The following is a 21266-nucleotide window of genomic DNA, read 5'->3' on the forward strand; positions in this document are numbered from 1 at the left end:
GAGCAACATCACTCTGTGTCAAGGCAAACATAGGGATCCCTGGAGCAGAGGACCCATTGCATAGGACCCTAGAGCTTAGCAGCCAGAGCTACAGGAGGTGCAGGGAATGCATGGGGCAGAGCCAACCCTACGCCAGTCTTCTCACTGGTGTTCGTTTGCATTGCAGAACAAACCCACAGCCCCAGAACACAAGACACGCAGGAAGTTTTGCCTCTCTTCTCTCCAAAGCCATCAGCTCCTCCTGCTGAGACCAGGAACAGCCCAGCCAGGCGAGGAGCATGTCTGTCCCCATCGTTCCAGGACAGAGCTGACAAATAACCACATGGGGCTTGCAATGGGCTTTTATATTACAGACTGACAGACTGGGAAAAACCTGACACTGCAAGCACAGTTTAGCAGAGAATTTGTAAACACCTCCTCCAAGAGGCTGGGAGAGCAGGGAGCCCACGCAGGGAGGCACGTGTGTGGAGTGGAGCCCATATGCTGCCAGCCACCAGGTCCCACGGGTGGGTGGTGCGAGGATCCTGCTCCTGCACTGCACACAGCCAGCTGGGCTCAGCTCCTCCTAAATAACAGGCTGGAAGGAGAATGCTAACCCTTCCCTGCAGCCACCTCCCTCCTGACATGACAAATGCCAGCCTCAGGCTAACACCTGATTATATTCATGTACCCAAAGCTGTAAGAATGGAGAATTTACTTTCTGTGTATCCGATCTCAAAATATGAAGCTGCTTGTCTGGCATGAGGGCAGTACCTTAGGGAGGCTGCTGCAACACTTTCTCCCCACTACTTAAAAGAAAACCCAGCAAGATCCTTATCCACCTCCCAGGAGATCCCATCCCCCTTCACCAGGGATTTATGAGATAATGTCATTATGTTTAAAAGGAGCTAAGGATCGTGGTGTTGCAGTAGCTCACCTCCGTTCTATGGACCAGCATCCATTTCCCATCATCACCGGGTTTATAGAACTCCAAGAAGGGGTCTGACTTTCCAAACAGGTCCTGGGGAAGAACAACAGCACACAGCTTATACAAGGATTTGCAAGTTGCTCAAGCAGCCACTGGTCCAAGACACTTCCTTCCTCCTGCTTTTCCTGTATATCAGTGCGTGAGTGGTCCATGGGGAAGCTGATTCCCATGGTGTCTGTGTGGGTCCTGCAGGTCCTGTCAGTGCTCACACCGTGTCGTGGCCTTCCTGCACCCAGGCATGTGTCTGTGAGACTTTGCTCGTGGATTCCACCCCCCTGCACACTCTCTGGACACCAATGCCACAACAAACAGCCCCAGCTGAGAGGCAGCTGTGTTTAGGTTAGAAAAACAACCAGAGCTTCAAAGCACAAACAGAATTATGAAATGTATGAGAGTCTGGGGGGAAAAAAAAGCCCTCCTACACACAGCAGGAAAGCATGAGCAGAGCAAATCTTGAAGAAGCAAGCTGCACGGGTGTTGACAGAGATCATGCAACACCATCTGAGACGCACAGACTTCAGCCAGCATGTGTTTGCTTTCCTTAGATATCCTCCTGATAAAAGGACACTGCCGTATGGCAAACACAGCACACATCCCTGCTGGGCATCTGCACAGGGTGACTGAGGTCTTGGAGCAGCACAGGAAGGCTGATGAGAGGATCCCCAGTGTTTGCAAGAGATCGTTGCTCCCATTCAGAAAAACTGTGATAAAAACCAACCCAACCCAAAACACTCCAAATGATTTCCTCTTTTCTGAGAACTCCAGAGGGAGGTGGCTGCCTGAATTCTCAAATGGCTGGAGGATCCTTCTGGTTTCCAGGGGACAGAGTGGGGATGCTCATGGCTGGGGGATGCTGGGGGTCCCAGTCCAGGAGGCAGCAGCTGGCGTGGTGTCAGGCTCCAGCAGAAAACCCTTTACTGCTCTATCCAAACTCTGTTTCCAAAGCCAGCTGGAAACATAAATCACTGCAAGTATTTTGGCTTGGAGAAACTGGAACCTGCTGTAGTCAAAACTCACAGTCACCTCTGATGACTGCTTTCATTTTATTTTATATAATTTGCCACAAGTTAATTGCCACAATGAAGAATAGTCCACTAAAGCTTGCAGGGAAACTCTCTGATGCTGTTTTCTACCTATGTTTTCTCATGTTTGCAGAGGAGCAGGATAAGCCATTCTTGCTGCAAGAGACTTGGTTGCAATACAGCACTGTGCCAGCTTACACAGAGCCTGAGCTCAGTGCTCCAAAGCTTCACTGCTGAATTAAAGAACCAGTAGTGCACACCCAGCCCCATGGACCCTGGCCCTGCCTACTCCAGCTTAACCTGCAACCTGAACTGGGTTCATTGCCACTGATCCCACAGGAAGTGACAGAGATGTGGGCTCAGATGGCAGCAGGGAGCAGGGCAGGATCCCAAGCAAAGCACATAGAGCCCAGTCAGCCCTGCTCCATTCAAAGCAGGGTGGGAGATGCCTCCAAGCCACAGGATTGTGCACCCTTATTGTAAAATGTCAAAACCACCACCACCATCTCACCCATGCAAGCCTGGCAGAAGGTGGAAACTGAGCTGCTGGGATTGGGATCACTGGGGGTGAGCCTTCTCTTCTGCAAGATTCTTCTTTTTCTAACAACTCTACCAAGAGCTGATCTGACATGAGGTACAAAAGCCTCAGGTTGGTTCTGCTGCTGACATTCCCCCGCTGAGAAGGCTTGCTGTTTGAAGCCATGCAGTGAGCAGTGCACAGACAAGCCACAGGTTCATGATCAAGGGGAGGAGAACCTGCCTTTGTTCTGAGAGAGGTCTCAGCGTTGGGTTTGACACTATGGAGAGAGCTGATCAGCAGTATGGATGTCAGTAAGAGATTCTCAGCTTGGGTGCAGCGTATCATAGAATGGCTGGGTTGGAAGTGACCTTAAAGCCCATCCAGTTCCCACTCTGTCATGGACAGGGATGCCAGCCACTAGATCAGGCTGCCCAGGGCCCCATCCAACCTGCCTTAAATGTCTGCAGTTTCCTTTCACATGTGCAGAGACCACTTTCATTTGCATTCTGCTCTGAAGTGACATGACCATTCCCTGAGCACCAGCAAGACTCTGAGCACTGCTGTGGTGTTCTGTTTAGAGGAATCAGAAAGGAAACCCCACCAGCTCCTGGTAACTGCAGAAGAACAGCAAGGAGCTTTCTGCTGACATCTACTGATAAACTGGAAAGAAACCCAGACAGATTATTCACAGTCCTCAGCCCAGCACAACTATGTCTACATCACAAACTGCCTGCCGATAGCACTGCAGGTAGATGCTGAATTTCTGTATTTTGGCTGTGGGTCTGAAGGACAGTAGACCAACCTACGATGACTTGTTGGAAGTATATCACCAGACTTCAGCTCTGCATAACCTAGGAGAAGGACTTGGTTGAAAATCAGGTTAGAAAGGAAACTCCTGTCTATGGAGCAAGTGATGACAACAATTCAGTTGCCAATGTAACAACTGCGTATATGCCTGAGGTACCAGCATCACAGTGAGGCTTGGTGAGGAACCAGATGCTTGGCTCTGGTCTTCACAACAGCCATGGCTACAGAGCCATATAGGAACCACAAAGCATGAAGCTTGAAGGAACTACATCTATAATGAAATCTCATCCCTTGCCTTGCAAGAGGGCAGAGGCTTTTTCATGGGAAGAAAGCTGCTACATCAGAGATTTCTTCACTGACATGCATAGGGCTGACTCAGCCACATCTCTGAAGTCACCATCTCAAAGATGTTTTCCAGCTCGTTTAGGAAATGAAATTACTTGGTGATTCCTCAGTAGGAGCATCCAACTCTTTGCACTGTGGAATAGTAGATAGGATAAGTGGAAGAGCAAGGTAACAGTCATTCCCAACAGCTGGGGAAAACATTTGGATAAACCGTCTGGTTTGGACAATGGGACTGAACATAGCAAGTGTGCCTGGCTGCATGCTTTACTGTGGTTTGAAAACCAAGGGCCATCCTACCAACAACACAAGCTCTGGAGATACTAGGAAGGAAGAAAAAAAAACAGAAAAAAAAAACATTGATTGCTTAGCAACAGAACTGGTTTAAGAGGAATCGTTCTGGTTGCCTGGTAAATAAGGTCAGATTGTTTTGTTCAAAAAGGCTTACGGTTACCCTGCATGTTACATCCAAAGCAAAAAATAAGCATTATCTATCTCCATGAGGTTGGTGCTTCTTCCTCTGGAAAGATGGGCCCTCCTCTGTTTGATATAAACAAACACTCACTCAATTTGAAGGAGGGCTAGAGGCAACAAGCCAGGAGCACTCAGCACTTCTGAAATGCTGAATTGAGGGGTATCAAAACTGTCAGCCCAGTCAGGAGACATTTCCAGACAGCAGCCACTGAAACAATAAATCTGGCTCAGAACATTGTTTTTAAGACATGATAGTACACAGGTCCTGTGTCAAACAGAATCCTTCCTTCTAAAAGTGCATTATGAAGAATTCCACATCCTGACAGCAGGGAGTGACACAACCAGGACCTGACTCTGGACCTCCAGCCCCAGCCTCCTGCTTTCCACATAGAGACAGCTTTATGACGCTACTGTACTCACAAGTAGAGATCTCCTTAGATCCACTAGCCTATGAGAGACAGAAGTTTAACATTTACATTCTCCTGACACATCACGACTCACCTTTTTATCCAGTTTCCTGCCAGCCATACTCAGAGTAATCACCCTGTTGTCTGACAGCTCTTGGGCAGCTATCTGAAAGACAAGGGGAAGCTGTGTTCATTTTAACATGAAAAGTCAGTAAACAGAGAACCAAAACCCAGAGGACAATCCTGCAATGTGAGGATGCACATCCTGGAGATGTGCAATTCCTACAAAAGTCATTCTCAAGTTTCTGAAGATCTAATGTACACAGTATCCCACTATTGGAGAGTTAAACTAATCTTGCCTTTGCCAATCAACAGATGCTTTGGACAAGATCTGTGTTGCTTCATTCTCTGAGCTCCTGGCACTCTGGTAGCTCACATTTCCTCTCTTTCCCCCCTCCTTCCTCACTGAGTGGTAGGAAAAGCCTGATAAGGGAATTTGGATACCTTATTGCTCTCGACAACTCCCCGAAAGGAGGTTGTGGTGAACTGGAGCTGGTGGCCTCTTCTCCCATCTGACAGTTATAGGATGAGAGATAATGCCCTCAAGTTGTGCCAAGGCAAGTTCAGGTTGGATATTAGGAAAAACTCAGAAAGAGCAGTGATGCAGTGGCATAGCAGCCCAGGGATGGGGGGGAGTCACCGTGGACTAGATGATCTCAGAGGTCTTTTCCAACCTTAATAATTATGATTCTATGAATTCCCTGAGAAGGTCAGCAGTAAGATGGAAGCTATGAAAACAGAGCCAAAATCAGATCCAACACCACAGCCTTTGCCCCAGCCTTGAAACAATTGACGCCTATCAGGCCTGGCTACCCAGAGTCACACAGCTGCCAGCAAAGCATCCACCAGAGCTGGTCTCATGCAGCCATTTCTGTGCATGGGCATGCCCAGGTGTCCTTGTTGTGGTTTGAGACATAGTGACACTACCAAGGACCAAGTCAAGGGCAAGTAGGAGCTACAGAAAACACTGTCAACTCATTATCCACATCCCAGACCTTAGGGCAATCCCAGCAGCAATGCTGCCTGGAGTTGGGCCACGTTCACCCACCATCACCCATCAAGATGGCCCCAAGGGCAAAGACCACTGCAGTTCCTGATGGCTGCAGCAGGCACAAGTGCAGCCTATGTTACTTCAGTTTCAAAGATTTTTCTCACACACCCTCCAAAATGGCTTTGACTGCCAAAGACCAGTGGGCTGGTTTTGTCTGGAGCACCGTCTAATTGAGTCTCCTGGTATTCTAAGAAAGAGAATGTTTATAACAACAACAAAAAAAAAAATAACCACCCCACATTTACTCACTCACGTTAGCAGTTGCTTTCTGAATCACTTGCATTTCTTCTCCAGGCTGTGTCCTACCCAAGCATCTGCTCTCCACCTCCCGTCTCCTGTTCTTTCCTTTCCCCTCACCAACAAACTGCCTTTCACTGGGCAGCAGGGGCTCGGGTTGTCCTTCACTGGACAGGCAGCCTAATTACTGGGCCTTTCTACAACTCAGTGAAATCAAGGGGACAATATCCTGCAGAATGAGCAATTAGGGGGGTTATTCACACTGATGGATGCAGGGGAGCATGCACAGATCGTGAGGCAGTCACAGCCTTTGAATCTGCTCAGGCACAGCTTCTTCCATTAGGACACCTCTCCTCACAGGGCTCTCTTCCCTGCCTACCCCAGAAGTTTAGATTTATTTAAGGACATTGCCTTCAAGTAAGTGGATTGCTTCCTATGTACTTTAACAAAATCACAGGATCACTCTTCTTCTCCACACAGCCCTTGGTGGACATGCACAGTGGTCAAAGTGGCAAGAGGAACAGGAGCTGCAGGAAAACAAACTACCTTTGCAGACCACAGCAGACCTCACCTGGAGTCCCTGCAATTTTGGGCTCTTCAGAGGCCAAGGTAGAGCTGGGTCACGCATACAAATGATGGTGACATCTCCCCATGGAAACTAACATCCCTGCTGCTTTGTAAAGACCTCAAGATTCACTCCTACAGTGATGTGCTTTGGGATTTTCCACATCTTTCAAACCTCAGGATTCTCACTCAATCCTAATACTCTAGCCGAGGCACTTCTGTTGCACTCAGCCCTATGACATTTGCGTGCTCCAGTTGAGAAAACGGAGACCTGGATAAAGCTGAAGAGACTGTGGGTGAGGAAGGCAGGGTTTGGCTCCCAACCCCACGTTCTGTGAGCCCAAAGACGACTGTCTCTGTTGGTGCTGGCAGCACAAACCCTGGGGCATAAGCTCCAGCAATGTGTCAGGCTGCGAGGACCAAATGCTGCCAGCACACAAAGCAAAGCAGCAGACATCCCAGCCCCCCTGGTTTTGATGATGCATTAGTGACAGATCAGGAGCTTCCTCCTTTAAAGCTGGAAACCTTTGAACTTGACTGGAAACTTTTCAACTCCTTCAGTTCTTCCCACTCCAGTGGCAGGTATGGGGCAGCAAGAGCCCACTTCTGGGGAAGGCACATGGCCTGCTTCAACGCAGCTTCTCCTTTTGCCTTTAAAGATTAACTGCAGCAATTAAGAGAGAAAAGCTAACAGCATCTTCCCAGTCTCTAGAGCAAACAGCAATGGGAGATGTCCTTGCAGCAGGCACATCTTGGTCTTTTAAAATGTTTTTAGACCCATCTGGTGCTATTAGACCTGCCTGCAGCTTAACTCTTTGTTGGCTTTTTCTTCTACACCTTTGCTGCTCTGCTGCAAGTTTAACATAAACTGGAACGCAGAAGTGAACGAAAAGGATGGGAGATGCGGCATGGGGGAAAATGAGCCTAAATTTAGTCTCTTCTTTAAAAAAAAAATAAATAAAAATCACTAAATAGATCCACAGCAGGAACACCACTGCCCGAAGGGGTCTGCAGCAGGAGCAGAAGCTGTTGCTATGAGACCTGTTGCTACGGCAGAACTCTCATCCTCTTCCTACAAACAAAACCACTGACTGTCAGCAAAGGAATCAGCCCTTTTACCTTTGGCTGCTCCGGGGAGGTCTGAACAGGCATCATGTACAAGATAACAAACAGCAGCACGTATTTACTTTGTTCTTCTCCAGATTTAGCATTTCTTATTTTAGTGCTCAGAGACAAAAGCACAGGCTGAAGTCACCAGACAAGGACTGGGCAATACAATTTCCTCCAAAGAGACCAAAGGTGGGCAGGAAAACGGGAGGCGAGGGAAAAAAGGGACATCAACCCCAGCCCTGCTGGTGTTCTGCATCACCTGCAGTTTATTATCTGCATTCACACACTCTGTGGGTAAGGTAAATGAGTTACTGTACCGTTATCATCCCCTTCCCAGCTGGCTTGCCATTCCCCAGAAGGAGAGTTCTCGTTATTTTCTTGCTGGAGACAATCTAGGAGAAAAAAAAAAAACCAACAACAAAGAAAACAAAGTCATGTGATCAAATGCAGACTCATAAGCAACTGATCATTGCTCACGTTAGTCAAATCGTATTCAGTATTTACAGTGGTAAAAGAAAGATGCCACATTGAGAGCTGGCCACGATGCTGTCAGTGCCACCATTGCTACCCAAGAACCCTGTGAGCTTTCCCCACAGATTGCAGAGCCCCACACAATGACCTGCTGGTACCAGCTGTGCTCTTCTCCCATTCCTACCAGCAAACCCTTCCAAATCTACAGGCTACAGTTTAAAAGAGCAGCCCCATCCATCCTTCTGTCTCCACCCTTGGCCCTATGTCACACAGCCAGAAAATAATAATAATAATTAGAAGAAAACCATAATGAAATGGCTTAGCTTCTAGCTCTTGTTATCCAGCTGCACCTGAATTCCCCCTATTGCTCTCCAGAAATGCTTTTCTCTCTCTTTCTGTAATTTTGAGGCAAAACCCCTTCCCACTGAGACTCCTACAGTAGTGCTGGGATCTTCAATCCACCATGCCCTGCAGCTTTGGCTCCAAAACACCCCAGAATCCCCAAATAACAGGGCTAGATGTCTGTTCCTTGCTGTGGCATGAGATTTCTTCATAACCTGACAAGCAGCAACCACGGACACACTGCAGTCTGCAATTTGATCCCTTTTAAGGTTTCACTTGGCCACAGGGGTCATTACAGGCTTCCGAGTGATCCAACCATCCTTTTAAATCTCACCACAGACTAATTAGCTGCAATAAAACAATCCAGCTAATCTGACAGGGCTCTGATGGCAACACAGAACTGGAAAGTCAGGTGCTGGGTGTGCGGTCCAGCAAAGGCAGGTTCCTGCTGCCCCAGCCTGCTCTCCTTTCCTTCCAACAGCTGCTTGTGCCTCAAAACAACCAGATGGGCTTACAGAAACATCTCACCAACCAAAAAACAGACTTCAGAAAACCCAAAGCAATATGGCTGAGTTCACAAGTCCTCCCCATCCCACCCCTCTCCTCCATAGGTCCGGCAATAGCTGGGCTCCTCCAGGACCTTACACAGAATCATTAAGGTCAGAAAAGACCTCTCAGACCCCCAGGTCCAATCCCAACCCATCCCACTATGCCCACATCCCCATGGCTCTGGGACACCTCCAGGGACGGTGACTCTCCCACCTCCCTGGGCAGCTGTGCCACAGCATCACTATTCTAAGAACTTTTTCCCAATATCCAACCATACATGAGATGACTCTTCCACCCTCTTCCCTAATGCATATAAAGGATGCTTCTCTCCAGTATGAGGCTGCAGAGCCCAATACTCCTGCAGAGCCACGCTGAGGCTTCAGCTCTGTTTCGTCATGTCCACAAACTCTCTTTTCACAGTGTTCATCAGGACTGTGCCCTCCATAATGAGCACTGCTGAACTGTGCCAGAGGTGGCTGCAGCCAACAACAGAACAAATACTGAATGGCTTGGCCTAAACCACTGAGCAACAGCTCGGGCTGTTTCCTGGGCTGTCTCTTAATTTCTGCAGGATCAAAATTAGGTCATTGCAGAGTTCTTCTGAAAACACAGACATTAAACCTCAGTCAGTAAATGTCAGTGCTCTTCTGACAAGTTCTCAACTTGGCAACAGCAAAGTTACTCAGCTCCCTTTGGCATATGCAGTACCAGATAGTATGTAATAAAGTGACCACATTCACCAGCCTCCTTGGACACCTCAGGCGAGCTGTCCATACCAACCCACCTACTACAATGCCTGCCATCCCCAGCCCCTTTGCTCATGCCAGGTACCACAGTAGTCCTGGGCAGCTGGAGGCTGAAAAAGAATGGAAAAATCTCCCTCATTTCTTGCCTCTGAGTCAGAGCATGCTCAGAAGACAAGTTTGGAGAATTTAGCTGCCAAATTCTAACAGGGTCTGGGCTCATGAATGCAAAGACCTTCCAAAGGCTTATAAATCACATCTGTCTCAAAAGCTTTTCCATAGGAAGAGCAGAGGACACATTCCTGCACCAACATGCTACAGTAGGAGGCATGATTTACTACCCAACAGCAAGGTTATTGTGCATGTGTTTTTCAAATGCTTTATTCTCAAACAGAAGAAAGACATCATTCTTACTACAAAAGTTTTGCAAAAAAAAAAAAAGAAAAAGAGAGAGAAGTAGATCTGCAATGCATCCTAATTGTAAACACCTGGAAGTTTTTCAAGTCCAAATCCAAACTGGTCATCATGGCTATTACTATAACCCTTACTGACAAACAGGTACCTCCAACACCTTTCAGTGCAAGTGTCCAAGACAAATGGGTGCAATGCCCTCCTGCACTTCCCCAAGGATTTAGTCTCTGCAAGCAACAGCAGGTGCCCACCCAACAATCAACTCAGATTTGGGCAAGTAACCAACAGCCCTAGCATGAAACACTTCAACCCAAAGAGATAAAGTGTGACAAGCACCCAAAGCACTTTTTGCCAGGAATGACCCAGCAAATTTTACAGCAGGTAAGAGATGTAGCTCTGCCCCCTTCAACTTCCCTGAGGATGGTGTGATTTGGGTCTCTTAGCTGGAGGATGAGCTGCAGGAATAGGACATCAGAGACTCACCGTGCCCAGCGTGCAGGAGAACTCGCCGAGGAAGTCATGCTCATACAGCTGCGTGCTCGACTTGTCCTGGTCAAACAGGGCAAACCTGAGCTTCTGCACTTCTTCGAAGTGGTAGTCAACAACAAACTTCTTGGAGAAGGCTGGGTTGAGGTTGTTCACAGCTGTTTCTGTCCTGTCGAGCTGCAAAGACAAAAAAAATGGACAATAATACATCTATACTTTGCATCCTTGTCGCTGCAACGTCTCCCCTCTGACTGCACCTGGAGCCCTGACATCTAGAAGCCCTGTGGTGGCCAAAAGAGCATGGGAGCAACAGGCACACAGCAGACACAACCCTAAACACATGTAAGATGGGTTGCATCTAACAGAGAGCTGTGTCCCTGAGGACAGGATGCCAGGGATTGGAATGGGCTCAAAGCTTATTGAAGCCACAGCCTCTGCATCAGCTTCTGACACTTGCTGCTGTCCAGGACACAGAATGCCCCTCGAGCTCATGCTTTCACACCTCCCACCTGCTGCTCTGGTCCTCTGCCAATCACACTCACACCTGTAATGCTTTCAAAGTCAACCACAACTATTTCTTTCAGGCCACACAGCTAACAGCAAAAACAAGTGAAAAAACAAAGTGTCACAACTCAGAAGAGTAACCTTCTAGCGTTTCCTTCTAGATCTCATAACAAAACATTCATGTGGTTTCTTCTTTCTTGGCCTTCCATAGAAGAAAGACTTAAATCACCAAATCACTGTGCTCCATTTTTCCTGGCTTTCACCCAGCATTAGCAGAAGCAAGAGGCTGGAAGGATGCACAAGGCAGGATTTCAGTGGACTCTGATATCCAAAATAGCTCTGGAATTCCCTCAGCCAGATAGAGCATCTATACAACTTCCTTTGTACAAACAGAGTGGGGATTACAATGAGCCCAGCACAGGAGGGATGTGAGGTGGGTCCAAATGGGAATCTCCCAGCTCTGAAGTGGGTCTTCCTGCAGCCTAGAGCTTGGCCAGCTGGAGACACTCATCCCAGCTCTGGCTGTTGCCTAAAAACAACGTGCTGAGCACATCCAGCTTTGCCCCAGACTCATTTTGTTGATGAGGTGGCCTCAACACACACAGACTCGAGGCTCCAAACTGCAAAGACAGCACAAAAAACCCTCACTCTCCTGTTGCTGCTGCTATACAACCTGGAGTTTGGATATTCCCATGTGAAGGAAAGAGAGCTCCCCTCAGCTCGAGTTTTTTTGGAGAGCTGGAGCTGGTAGGATCTCTTACTGCTATGTTCTGCTCTTCTCTGATGTTTCAACAGTGGCAGAGGTTGCAGTAGCAGCGCTGGCTTGAACACACTGCAAGTCTGAGATATGTAATTAACCATCAGACACATGGGCTTCATGTCCACATGCACCTGCTGCCATGGGAAATACTTGGCACTGCTCTCCAAGAGGACTTTCCAGAGGGAGATAACCAGGACTCAGCACCCTGCAGAGAAGGCAGCGGGTGAAGGCTGATGGATGGTCACAATGCACTCCTCCAAAGCCTCCAAAACCCTCCTGCACCAATATGGTGGTGGCCACAACCATCCCACGACCAGCCTGCTGGCTCCCTAAGCCCTGGAGCAGCAAAGGGTCACCAGCCTGCCCTGAAATGAATAAGGGGAGCCAGAACTCAGATCTTTGCAAGACACAACCCAGATCCCACGGCAGCTTGTCTGCAGCAAGCAGCTCCTGTGCTGGCACCACCGACTGCAGGACAGATGGATGCCTGCCAGAGCAGCAGAGCCAGAAATAAACACATCACAGCAGGAAGGAAAAAAAAAAAAACAGAAAAAAAGCACACAGTCTCATAGTCCCAGTGAAACTCATTCAGCATACAAGAAATAATCTGGAGGGACTAAGTGAAAACGTGGTAAGTTTGTTATATATACACCATTGTAGTATTTTTAAGTTGGTCACTTAGTCTGTTTTAATTGCCAGAAGACTGAAGGAAATGCTGTACTCTTAAAATAGCCACCTGCAGCACCCTCTGGGGAGATGGGAATCAACTAAACCAACACGAGTGGGCTGTGCACCAACTGGGGCAATACAGCTTTACACAGATCCTTCCCTCTCAGCCACCACCTGCACTTCAGGACCCAAATGCCTGCTCAGAGAGATGCTCCTGGCAGACCAGGAGCAGCAGCCATCAATGAGTTCTACCTTATCTGAACAGCACAACACACACCAATCCCCTTTCAAGCCTAGCTGATGAGACTATGCAGGCAACAGGAATGGATTTGAACTCCTTTCATGTACCCTGAGCTAATGGGAAGCCTGGGAACAAGTCAAAGCAGGATGAAAAGTGAGCTCACATCAGGCAGCCACCTGCCCTTTGGGGTAGCAGCTGGCTGAGAAGGGGCAGCAGGCTGCCTGTGCTTCCTCCTGTCCCACTGTTATCCAGAATGCCTCTGCAGCAAGGCTAGAGACAAATCTGGGATGCTATAGGGCAAATACAGCATTGCAGGTGGGGCCTCATAACAGCAGAGTAGAAGAGGAGAATCCCCTCCCTTGACTCATGCTTCTTCTGATGAAGCCAAGGATACAGTTAACTTTCTGGGTTGTAAGCACACACTGACGGCTCAAATCCTGATCTTCACCCACCAGCATCCCCAGGGCATTCTCTGCAGGGCTGTTCTTGACCCTTTCAGCACTCAGTCTGCCCTGATACTGGGGATGGCCCTGACCCAGGTGCAGGACCTTGCACTTGGCCTTGTTAACATGTCCCATGCTCACCCCCACAGAGTGAAGAGGCTTCCTTCAACACCCCGATGGCCAAATGTTCCATCACCTGTACACTGCAAAGCACAACTAAATCACAAACCTCAGCTGCTTGCTACACATGTATTTCAATCTTCATCTTGGTGCAGCTCTTTACCTTCCACCTTGCTGATGACCGTTCTGTATGAGGGCTTTTCACACCAGGAAATAAATATGCCATTGGCTCCTGCCTCCCCTGTGCACTCAACACAACTACATGCCCTGCAAAACGCAAAGCTGGCTCTGCATCCCAGCAGAAAAGCACAAGGGTTTTGAAAGGCAACCAGGGTAACTAAAGACTTGTCTTCAGAGCCTTGATCCTACAAAGCAAGCACAAACCCAGGGAATTTTCTCCACTGGCAACCTCTTGTGGTACACAAATGAAGCCAGAGTCCTCCAGTTTCCGCTGGGATTTTGCTGGAGATATTCAGTATTGTCTGTCACCTGGGAGATGCTCTTCCAAGGGGCAGGGAACATGGGATGGACACCATTTGGGAGCACCTAGGAGCCCCAGGTCATATGTGGGGCCATATATACGGTGGCCTCCATATTCTTCTGAGATGAGCAGTGTGGGAGATGAGGACAGTCCAGGCTCAGGAGAGGTGACTCAGAGTGGCACAAAAGTGAGGGAACAGCTGAGTCACAGGCCAGGTCCATCCTGGCTCTTACAACATGATGTCATCAGGCAGAACACTGACATATTACCCATCTTTATGCCACATCTGGGTCTGTGCTTTTTGTCTCTCCCTCTACCACCCCCTCCAAGGCTGATTCATGACCATTTTGTTGCTTTTTTTTTTTTTAATTCTTCTTAAGCTCAGTGAGACAAAATAATTGTATTTGGGAACAGATATGACAGCTGGAAGAAGCAGCCCCACCACCCAGGCACAGATGCTGGCACCACCGTGCTACCACAGCACAGGGACACAGGAAGGGTTGGGTGCTGGCTATGCCCACAGCATGCTCCACGTCTGCAGCTTGGGTCATGCACTGACCTCTGCTGAAGGCACGGCAGCAGAGCATGGAGGAATCTGCTGTGGATCACCTATTTTGCCAATTAGACAGCTGTAAAAATAACAGAAGGGGGAAAAAAAGCAAAACTTGCATTGTAAAAAAAAAAAAAAGAAAAGCTTTGGAATCAAAACTACTGGACTGAAACGTTACTGACAGCAAAAGAGGAATTCCTGAAAAGCACAGTCAGGTCAAAGAGATGACACCTATCAAGACTGGAAAGCTCATCAGTTTCATCCAAGCTGCTGTTGAGCAGAGTTAATTGCAGAATGTGGCAAAAGTGAGGTCTGCCCCTACACCCTGCCCGTGACATCGAGATCAGCTGCAGGAAGCCTGAGCTGATGCCCATTGATTCACCATTTCCTTGCCAAGTGCTCAGGCTGCCTCCTAAATCCAAGTATCAGAAAAAAGAGACCACATAATTCCCATGGGAACTGGGGTGATTTAATGCCCCTCAGCTGCCCATTCTGTGCTGAGCTGACCAGCACTGCATCCATCTATCACATCCCAAGGCACTACATATCTGCTCTCTCCTCAACAAACCAAGGAACCCTTACACTATCTAACTCCAACTGCACTTACAAGATGAAATCCACATGTTTTTCCGCAGGCATTTTAGCTCAGAGTCTCTCCTTCTGCAGCCAAAAGGTATTTTCTAGGCACAGAGCAAAATGTTCTCGCACAGACAAGTTTGAATTCAAGACATTCATTCAATCACAGACAACACTCTGCCCTACAAGGACTGCTGCAGAAGGGAATGACAACCACAGTCTCTGCATATGATGTGCTGAACACTCAATAAAGCACCACGAAAACCACCCTTGGGAGCTCCCGCTCTGCTTCACACACACCTCATTCCAAAACCAGTCTAAGAGTACAAAAGGACCCAGGCACTCCTAACAAGCAGCCGTGGACTGACTTCCCAGACCTTTACCCAATACAGTTCTATCCCTTAGAAAGCAATTTTTCAAGTGAAACCCAAGGAACAGCTTGTCTCTGCTCACCCCAAAACACATCTTGTTCCAAGCAGGACATCACGATGGCTAACTGTTCCATGGGATCAGTGTTGCAGACACCCAGACCTAAAGCAGATAACTGCACACTGAGAAGCAACTTTTGGACCAGTTCACACATGGCAAGATGATTTCAGGCCCACCACACACCTTGCCTGGATTATTCTGAGCCTAGCCTGCTGTCATTAAACCAGCCTGCACAAAACAGCAAGGAATGATTGAAAAACCATGTGCCTGTGCACAGCCTTGGGATGGTGGAGAGGTTTCCACCTCATCAGGAGGTCAGTTCAGTGGAGGAACAAGGATAAGCCTTGCAGAGGAGACTCCTCCAGAATTACCTTCATTACTGCTTCCTCCTGGAGCATATCTCTGCAAGCTTCAGAAAGTGGATGGATTGGACTGGAAGTGATAAAGTGCCTTTCATAGAATCATAAAGGTTGAGAAAGACTTGTAAGATCATCTATCGAACCCTAGCCCAGCCCCACTGTGCCCACTGATCACGTCTCTCAGTGCCACGTTTCCATGGTTCTTGACCACCTCCAGGCACGGTGACTCCCCCACCTCCCTGGGCAGCTGTGCCAGTGCCTCACCACTCTTTCCAAGAATTTTTTTCCTAATATCCAACCCAAATCTCCCCTGGTACAACTTGAGGTCATCACTCTCATCCTATTGTCATTACCTGGGAGTAGAAGCCAACCCCCACCTCACCACAACCTCCCTTTCAGGGTTTGCAGAGAGTGATGAGGACTCCCATGAGCTTCTGAAACATCCCAGTTCCCTCATAAGACAGTGCTCCAGCCCTAAGGCTGCCAAGAAGCTCCTGTTTCAGTGTAGAAAAACCCAAACCCAACTCTTTGCTCTGCTGTATCTTCAAGGGGCTGCCATGATGCTGCAGGGAGAAGCTTGCCCTGATCAAGAGATAGAGCAGTGACAAGACCTGCAGAACTTCAGGGGGCTTGAAAGCTCCCACAGATCCCAGTGTAAGCTCATTTGAGAATTTATGGCTTGCCGTTAAAAGCACCTTATGGAAGCCCTTATCACAGGACTCCTGTGCCACAGTCTGGCCGAAAACTGAACACAGAGGGAAGGAAAAGATAAAGACACTGGAAGAAACGTTAATCCAGCTTGATCCAACCATGAGTAACACAGAGGCTCTTCTCTAGTTAGGGTGTGTCCTCTCTTTTTATCTACCTTGAGGACCTGTTAACAAAGCAAGGCACAGAATCACTCCTTTTTAAGGAATTCTGATCACACAACACTTCTTGCAACATCCGTGGGAAGGGATGGTTTATGTGACACCTCCTGCCTTGACTTGGTCAGCTCCTGGGCTCTCAGGCCCACGCAGAGCCCAGTCCTGCCAGACGTGCCGAGGCCATGGGCTACTCTGTCCCTAGCCTGTCTGCACTGGTGAGGTGTCCAAACAGGAGGCCAGGTGGTTTCCAAGTGCTCTGAAAAATGAAGGAATCCACTCAAGCTTCCTTCACAGGGTGTACAAGCCATGTTCAACACCATGATCAAAACAAGTGTCATTAAGGACATCCACAGAACCAAACCATAGGAGGCAGAAATCATGCAGCTTCAAGACTTACCTCCACCCATTTTCCATTGATTTCCATGAAGAGGACGCAGAAGGGGTCAGACTTGGAAGTGACATCCCTGTCCAGCAGGTTTTGGCCACAGATGGACAGCTCAACTTTGCAGACGCAGTACTGGGAGCCAATGGGCCCCGCTGGCGGTGGGGTCCCGGTGTACGCCATGGACTCCAGCAGCAGCAGCTCCAGGCAGTCTGCAGGACAGAGAGAGAGAAGAAAAACCTCAGGACAAGCTGGAAGGTGCAACAGCAAACGACACAAAGCCAAAGGCTCTCATGGCAGCACATGGCGTTCCCAAGGAGGAGCCCAGCACTGCAATTACAGTGTGCCCTGGCTTTGCTCCACAAACACCAGGTTTGAAAGGAAAGGTGATGTCCTCTGTATGTCCACTAAGAAAGCAGGAAGAAATGAGAGCTGGCGAAGAGCAGCAGGTCCAGCTATCACAGCCATCATTTCTGCCTATGGACAAGTTTGTTCATGGGACATCTCACTGCTGCTGATCTTCCTCCTCACCCTCGCTGTCTTGCCTTGCTTCCGCTGCAGCAAAGCGAGGCAAGGCAAAAGGCAAGGGATCCTGAATGAATAGTGGAGCAGAGGGAATATGGAAAGAGAAGGGAAGCAGAGAACCAGCCAATATTAGGGCGAGAGGAGGCTGAGCTCATCTAATGAGCGTGTGCTGGAGCAAGTTCACTGCACCACAGCAGGGAAGGAATCCCTTCCTGTATGCCCTACCTCTGTGTCATCCAAGCACTGAGCAGCCTCGGGTACATCCCCACGCCTTGGGTACACAAACACTGCAGCTGTGGGCTGGTGAGAAAGGCCTCCCAGCTGAGCAGTGAGCTGGATTCACAGGGAAAGGGATCTCTGAGAAAAGTGCAAGGCTGATGTGACAACCGCCCTATGACCGGGTGCATGGGGTGAGTTACAGGGCCTGATAAGATCTCATCTGGTCTAAGAGCTTACCAGAAGTCTGCAATCAAAGCTGTGTTACAGAGATAAATGTGAACTTTATACCATTATTATGCGACAACCCCATCCATCTCCCACAGGGCAGTTTTGCTTTCTGATGTGCAGTCCACTTGCAACAAACATAAAATGTCTCTAACAGAAAAGAGGGAAGAGAAGAAAGGGATGGGGGAAAGAGAGGAAGAGGCATCTTCAGACTGAGTTAAACTAATAAACTTTTATGGCTGGGGTTGCTATTGGAGAGACAGCTCTGCCCATCAGCTGGTTCAGTACCTTTCTCCAATAGCTCTCCTTGGCTCCTGGCTCATCCACATTATCTCAGAACCTCAAACATCATCTCCCTCCCCCTGATAAACCATCTGTTTGGCATGGAAATCCCAATTAATTAGCATCAGTTATTTGTTCTGCCTGGGCACAAGTGTCAGCAAGTGTCCATGCTCTGCTGCTGGAGATGGAGCAGGGATGAAGCAGGGATGCCACTGCTGCAGGGTGGGAGGAAGGAGGGGAACAGGCTCGGCTGCCCCTATCTGCCCATGGCTCTGACTTTAACCCCTCTGTATCACAACCCAATGCTCATCCAACCGAACACCACCACTCCCAATTCCAGCAAGGAGAAATGAAGCACAGGTGAGGAATCCTACTGCTGTATCCTTGAGGAGAAATACCCGCTGGTTCTTCAAACAGCATCAAAAAGGGCAAAAGAAGACCTCCCAGCCCAGCTGCCCACAGGCACTACCTGCCTGCTCCTCTCCAAGCCTGTGCTGCCAGTTGCAGCTAAAATTTTCTTTATTTTAACACCCAGATCATGCAATCTGTGTCTTAAAATAGGCAGGCCTGTTCTATTTATGCTGCTGTCTGATGCTGGTGCTGCCTTCAACAAGCACACGCAGGGCAGCTGTGCTGGCACAGACGGGGTCCTGCTGGAGCAGGGAGATCTGGGTTGCGTTTTTCCATCTCTCCCCTTCCCCCAAATCTCGTCAGTGCCTCACACAAAGCAGAGGCAGCAAATGACTCACTGGAAAAAGCTTTTTCCCAGGGCTGGCTGGCACCAGAACATCTGAGTGTGTTGCACATAGCCCGTACTCCAGCCCTGCCACTCCTCCAGGAGCTCGTGGCCTAAGCAGCCGTGGGGAAGGGAAGCAGAGCCTGAAATCAGGGACTGGGACATTGACCTCTCCATCCTGCCCACTGTGTCACAGGGGTGCCTGGTAAAAAACTCCCCAGGAAGGCAAAAAGCAGCAGGGAGATGCCACCAGCCCTTTGCCTACGATCCCAAAGATGATTTTTCCATCAGGGAGTTGCTGATGCAGGCCAGCTCTGCACTGAGGATGGAGATGCCTGAAAGAGATCTTGGCCACTTGTGTCACCCCCTCTTGCAGCACGTGTCCCTGGATCAGGTTATGGCACACATGCACTGCCTTCTCCCAGGGTGTTGGGATGCCTGGAGCTCGGAGCTGGCTCTCCATATCTATATTCCAGTCTCTCCTCTTTTTTTGTTCTCATCTCTCTGCATTCCCCGCCCTAAATGAAGTCCTCCGACTCACTTGGCACCCGCAGCCAAATATTCTCCCAACATATAATCACAGCTGCCAGCTTCGTGCTCATTGTGCTGCCACGTGGTTCCCTTAATGCACGCCCAGCTCCCTGCAGAGTGGCTCTGGGCAGCAGGGGGTACGTTTGTCCAGTCCCCCACATCATACCTAGGAACACACCAGGGTGTCTCTCTGACATCCAGCACTGCTCACAGCAAATGTCTGATGACCAGTCCTAAGCATAGGGTAGAGAGATGTGTTCCCCAGACTCTTTGTGGGTTCATACAACTCCAGCAATCCAGCAATTCCTTCTCCTCCTTCCCCTCCTCCTCTTCTTTCCTTTCCCCCTCTCCCCCTCCCCTCCTCTCCTCCTCCTTTTTCCTTCCTCCTCTCTCCTTCTCCTCTCTCCCTTCCTCCCTTCCCCTTCTCCATCCTCCTTCCTCCCTCTCCTTCCTCTCCTCCTATTCCTTCCTTCCTATCTCCTTCTTCCTCTTTCTTCTCCCCCTCTCTTCTCTTTTTCCTCCCTCCTCCTCCTCTTTCTCCCTCCCCCAGAGAAGCCCAGCAAGCAGCACATCTCACTGGCCACATTTTCAGCACTAACAGGAAAAAGAAAAGCGAAAGAGAAAACAAACCACCCAAACTCGGACACAGGGTCAGAGTTTACGTTACGAAAGGAAACAGATGCACAGATTTTAGGGAAGCAGAACAATAACAGCTCCTCATTGGGATGGAGGGTGAGCACAGATCCTAGAGTGGTACAGCGGGTTCCGATGTGATGCAAACAAAACATGGGAGCTCTTTTACTATGAGCAGTACCCTCAAATTTCACTGATTTCCTCTCCGTGGGAAAGAAGAAATGAACGTTCTTCTTTTCACAGAGAACAGAAGCCTTCTCTTTTCCTGGCAAAGAGCACTGATTCCTGCAGGACGGCACAGAAGCCATGACTCAATTTACCCACTACAGCCTCCTACAAGGGGAGAAGCAGAGAACAGGAGAGATGGCAGCCAAGCAGGTAGTTCTGGGTTCACACAGAGGACATCTCTGAGCTCCCTTCTGTAAACAAACGTGATCATGGCCAGGATTATTTTGCAAAGCAAAGCGTTTGCCATGCAGCCTCGCCCAGGCATCACGGAGGACTCACCAGCCTGCACCTGGTGTCTGTAACAGCTCAATACACGAATGTGTCATCTCCCAAACAAACCCATCCTGATGGAAATTGTCCCTACAACCCCTTGGCAGGGACATAGTTTGACTATTTCCATCACTTTTTTTCCCCCAAGCCCCTACAAGAGAAAGGATCTTCTCCCGCTTGTTCCCTGCTCCTGGAACAGCCCAGGTGGGTCTGCATGCATCACATTGCAAAGAGAGGGCTGGGCTGACCCTTCAGGGTATATATAAGGAACAATTTCTGCTCAGAAAAAGTGATGAGACACTGGGACAGGCTGCCCAGGGTCCCCGTGGTGGGAGAGCTTAACCCAGCAGAAGCTGCCTCCAGAGGGATAACAGGGAATAACTCACCCATACCCAAGCTCTGACAAGCAGAAGCTGGAGTTTAAGCTCTGGGCCCTGAGGAGCTTTTCCAGCCCTGAGGACAAGTGCTGCTGAGCTGCGCTTCCCTGCTGAGGATGGGTGATAGCATTGGGATGGCAGCAGCTGGAGCCAGGAGAGATGCTTTGACGGTAGGCAGATGGGAGCAGCCAACCCCACGCAGTGCCCTCGAGCACGGCCAGACTCAGCTTTATCCACAGTCACCCCAGAACTGACCCAGGAGCCCAGCCAGGAGCTGTGGCAGATGTCAAGCACAGA

The 21266-nt window shown here is 49.1% G+C and overlaps 1 protein-coding gene across 2 annotated transcripts in view; it reads right to left on the reverse strand.

The window, feature by feature from the left end:
* Positions 1-21266, reverse strand: part of CPNE2 (copine 2) — a 39421-nt gene that overhangs the window by 16047 nt on the left and 2108 nt on the right. For both annotated transcript variants that reach the window (XM_031615231.2, XM_090149817.1), the window contains exons 2-6: positions 16959-17155; positions 10561-10740; positions 7879-7953; positions 4634-4705; positions 917-1000 (exon numbers count right to left, since the gene is read on the reverse strand). In XM_031615231.2, the coding sequence (XP_031471091.2) occupies positions 917-1000; positions 4634-4705; positions 7879-7953; positions 10561-10740; positions 16959-17126 (579 nt within the window). In that variant the 5' untranslated portion in view covers positions 17127-17155. The remainder of the gene's footprint in view (positions 1-916; positions 1001-4633; positions 4706-7878; positions 7954-10560; positions 10741-16958; positions 17156-21266) is intronic.

The sequence above is a fragment of the Phasianus colchicus genome, chromosome 13 (genome assembly GCF_987193195.1).
Source record: "Phasianus colchicus chromosome 13, bPhaCol1.hap1.1, whole genome shotgun sequence".
NCBI lineage: Eukaryota > Metazoa > Chordata > Aves > Galliformes > Phasianidae > Phasianus > Phasianus colchicus.